Source organism: Empidonax traillii, unplaced genomic scaffold, assembly GCF_003031625.1.
Source record: "Empidonax traillii isolate 1590-97213 ecotype Southwest subspecies unplaced genomic scaffold, ASM303162v1 scaffold2197:size43726, whole genome shotgun sequence".
Classification (NCBI taxonomy): Eukaryota; Metazoa; Chordata; class Aves; order Passeriformes; family Tyrannidae; genus Empidonax; species Empidonax traillii.
The window spans coordinates 41,228-43,726 of record NW_020957390.1 but is presented as its reverse complement, the minus strand read 5'-3'; the positions used below and the strand labels follow the sequence as shown (position 1 = coordinate 43,726).

Below are 2,499 nucleotides of genomic sequence, written 5' to 3'. Positions count from 1 at the left end.
ACGGTGCCGGGCCTGGGACACAGCTCACGGCATTTCTTGGCATCCTGGGAAGGCCTGGGGATTCACAGCCCTCCTTGCGGAGCAGCCTGACTTGGAATTCACTTGGGAACGAGGTCTGTGGTGCTGCTGCTCCAAACCCAGACAAAAGGATGGAAACCACCCCAACTCCTGACGTCTGAAATGCTGCAGGGCACTTACAAAGTCTCAGTCCAGGGGTATTCCTTCCATGCCTCTTTACCAAAAGTAGCAATCGAGTTGCCAGTGAAATCTCTGCAAAGAAAAAACAGACACCGTTACCCCTGAAGAAAACCCCTTCCCCTGCCCATTTGGCTGCTGAGCTGGAAGTGGGATTTCCCTGGAGAAGGCAAAGCTCGGCCAGCCTGGCTTCACCCTCACACTGCACACAGCCCCCCAAGCTGGAGGGTCTGTGGGGCAGCCAGCACTCACAGGGTGGTCAGGGCCCGTCGGTGGGTGGCCGGGGGCACGGTGGCCAGGCCGGCGTGGCGGCAGTCCAGCAGTCCACGCCTCTGGCAGCGGCAGGGGTGCGGGCACAGCTCCTTGGACTCTCCTGGCCAGGGAGTCACTGCCAGCAGCAGGGCCAGCAGGAGCAGAGCACGCACGACACGCCTCAGCAAGTCCATGGCGAACCACGACTGGCTGGAGTCGCCTGGGATGCAGAAAGAAGGGGCTGCCTCGGTGGTGTTCATGTCACAGTGGTGGTGCTGATGTCACAGTGGTGATGCCGTGTCAGACATCACAGCAGGACCGCAGTTCAGGCAAGTCTGGTACCAAATGTCTGTCATAGAGCCATAAACCCATGGAATCCTGGAATGGATTGGCTTGGAAGAGGCCTGCCCCTTCCATGGGCAGAGGCACCTTCCACTAAACCAGTTGGCTCCAAGTCCCCACCAGTCTGGCCTTCAACACTTCAGGGATGGGGGCAACAGGTCTGGCTTCTGTAAGAAGCTGCAGGAAGCTTCCCGTATCCAACTGATCCAGTCATCTGGCTCTAGGATGGACATGCCTCTGGCCGAGACTGAGACAATCTGAAATGGTGGTAATGCCTCTGGGATAACACACTTATTCTGCAAAGCAGGAGGATGGTCGGGTCTTGAATCGCTTGTCTTTGATTAGACAGAGGTGAGTCCCTCTGCCAGCACCCCCACACTCCATCAGGGGCCTGGGCTTGGTCTCAGAGCAGAGTTCTGAGAATGTCACTGAAAATTGAATGTGGTCTTTGAAATGCTTGCAGGGACCTGAGTGCAACTCAAGTGACTCTGCAGACGTTGCTGCTGCTCCTGCAGACAGCAGTGGAAGAAGCCTAAGGAAATGCCTTTACCCAGACACAAGATGCTCCTGCCCAGACTGCCCTGCCTCCAGCACCCCAAAATCTGGCCTGCTGACTCCGTGACCCCTCTCTGCAGAGGAGGATGCTGCCATGCTCAGGACACCCAGAGGAGCCTCTTGGGGCCCTGGGACCCCCAGAGCCTCAGGAACCCTTTGTGACGTCCTGAGGGGTCTGCACATGTGGCAGGATCCCCCCCACAGCCCCTTGTGTTCAGCTATTGTTTCTATACCAGTTTGGAATGACTTTCCCAATAAACCTGGGTTTGTGCAGAGTGTCCTGTGAGCGTGGGGAAGGTGGTTGAGGGGCTGTTTCCATGTGTGTGTACAGGCTGGGCAATGAGAGGCTGGAGAGCAGCTGCGGGAAAGGGCCCTGGGGGTCCTGGTGGTGCCAGTTGGCCATGAGTCAGCAGTGCCCTGGCATCCAGGAGAGCCAACCCTGTCCTGGGGGCATCAGGCCCAGAGGGAAGGGATTGTCCTGCTCTTCTCTGACCTAGGGCGGCCTCACCTGCAACACTGGGGCAGTTTGGGGGGCAAAATATAAAAGAAGATGTTAAATATTAGCATTCAAAGGAGGCCATGAGGATGATGTGAAAGGCTGTGAGAGGAAGCTGTATGAGGAGGTTGAGGTCACTTGGTTTGTTCAGCAGGAGAAGAGGGGACTGAGGTCAGACCTCAGTGGGGTTTTCAACATCCTCCCGAGGGGTAGTGGAGGGGCAGCTCCGATCTGTGCTCTGGGTGAGCAGGGACAGCACCCAGGGAATGGCTGGAGCTGTGCCAGGGCAGGCTCAGGTTGGATCTCAGGGAAAGGTTCTTCCCCCAGAGGGTGGTTGGCACTGAACAGGCTCCCCAGGGCAGTGGGCACAGCCCCAAGGCTGCCAGAGCTCCAGGAGGGTTTGCACGGGGGGGATTGCTGAGGTGTCCGTGCGGGGCCGGGGGTCGGAGCGGACGGTCCGTGTGGTCCCTTCCAGCTCAGGGCATTCCACGGTGTCCCCGTGTCCCCATCCCGAGGTCCGCTCGCGCCCCCGCGCGCAACCCGCGGGAAAGGGGAAAGGGGCGTGGTCCTGTTGCGCGGTGACGTCAAGAGGGGCGGGACGTGCGCGCTCCCGGCATTTCCGGGTTCCCCGGGCGGAGGCGCGGAGCCGGTGAGAGGGG

The 2,499-nt window shown here is 59.3% G+C and overlaps 1 protein-coding gene across 1 annotated transcript; it reads right to left on the bottom strand.

The window, feature by feature from the left end:
- Positions 1-32: 32 nt before the first annotated feature.
- Positions 33-746, bottom strand: LOC114071683 (leucine-rich repeat-containing G-protein coupled receptor 4-like). The gene is made up of 2 exons (XM_027909527.1): positions 448-746; positions 33-270 (listed from the first exon to the last, which is right to left on the bottom strand). Exons 1-2 carry the CDS (start codon positions 705-707, stop codon positions 195-197), a joined length of 336 nt encoding a protein of 111 aa, XP_027765328.1. The 5' UTR covers positions 708-746; the 3' UTR covers positions 33-194.
- Positions 747-2,499: the final 1,753 nt, after the last annotated feature.

What these genes read in the sequence shown, in the direction of transcription:
- LOC114071683 (XM_027909527.1), bottom strand. Translation starts at nt 707, where the DNA reads ATGAACACCACCGAGGCAGCCCCTTCTTTCTGCATCCCAGGCGACTCC. An exon ending in CGACGGGCCCTGACCACCCT is followed by an intron (nt 271 to 447) that starts GTGAGTGCTGGC and finishes TTTTCTTTGCAG; the next exon opens with AGATTTCACTGGCAACTCGA.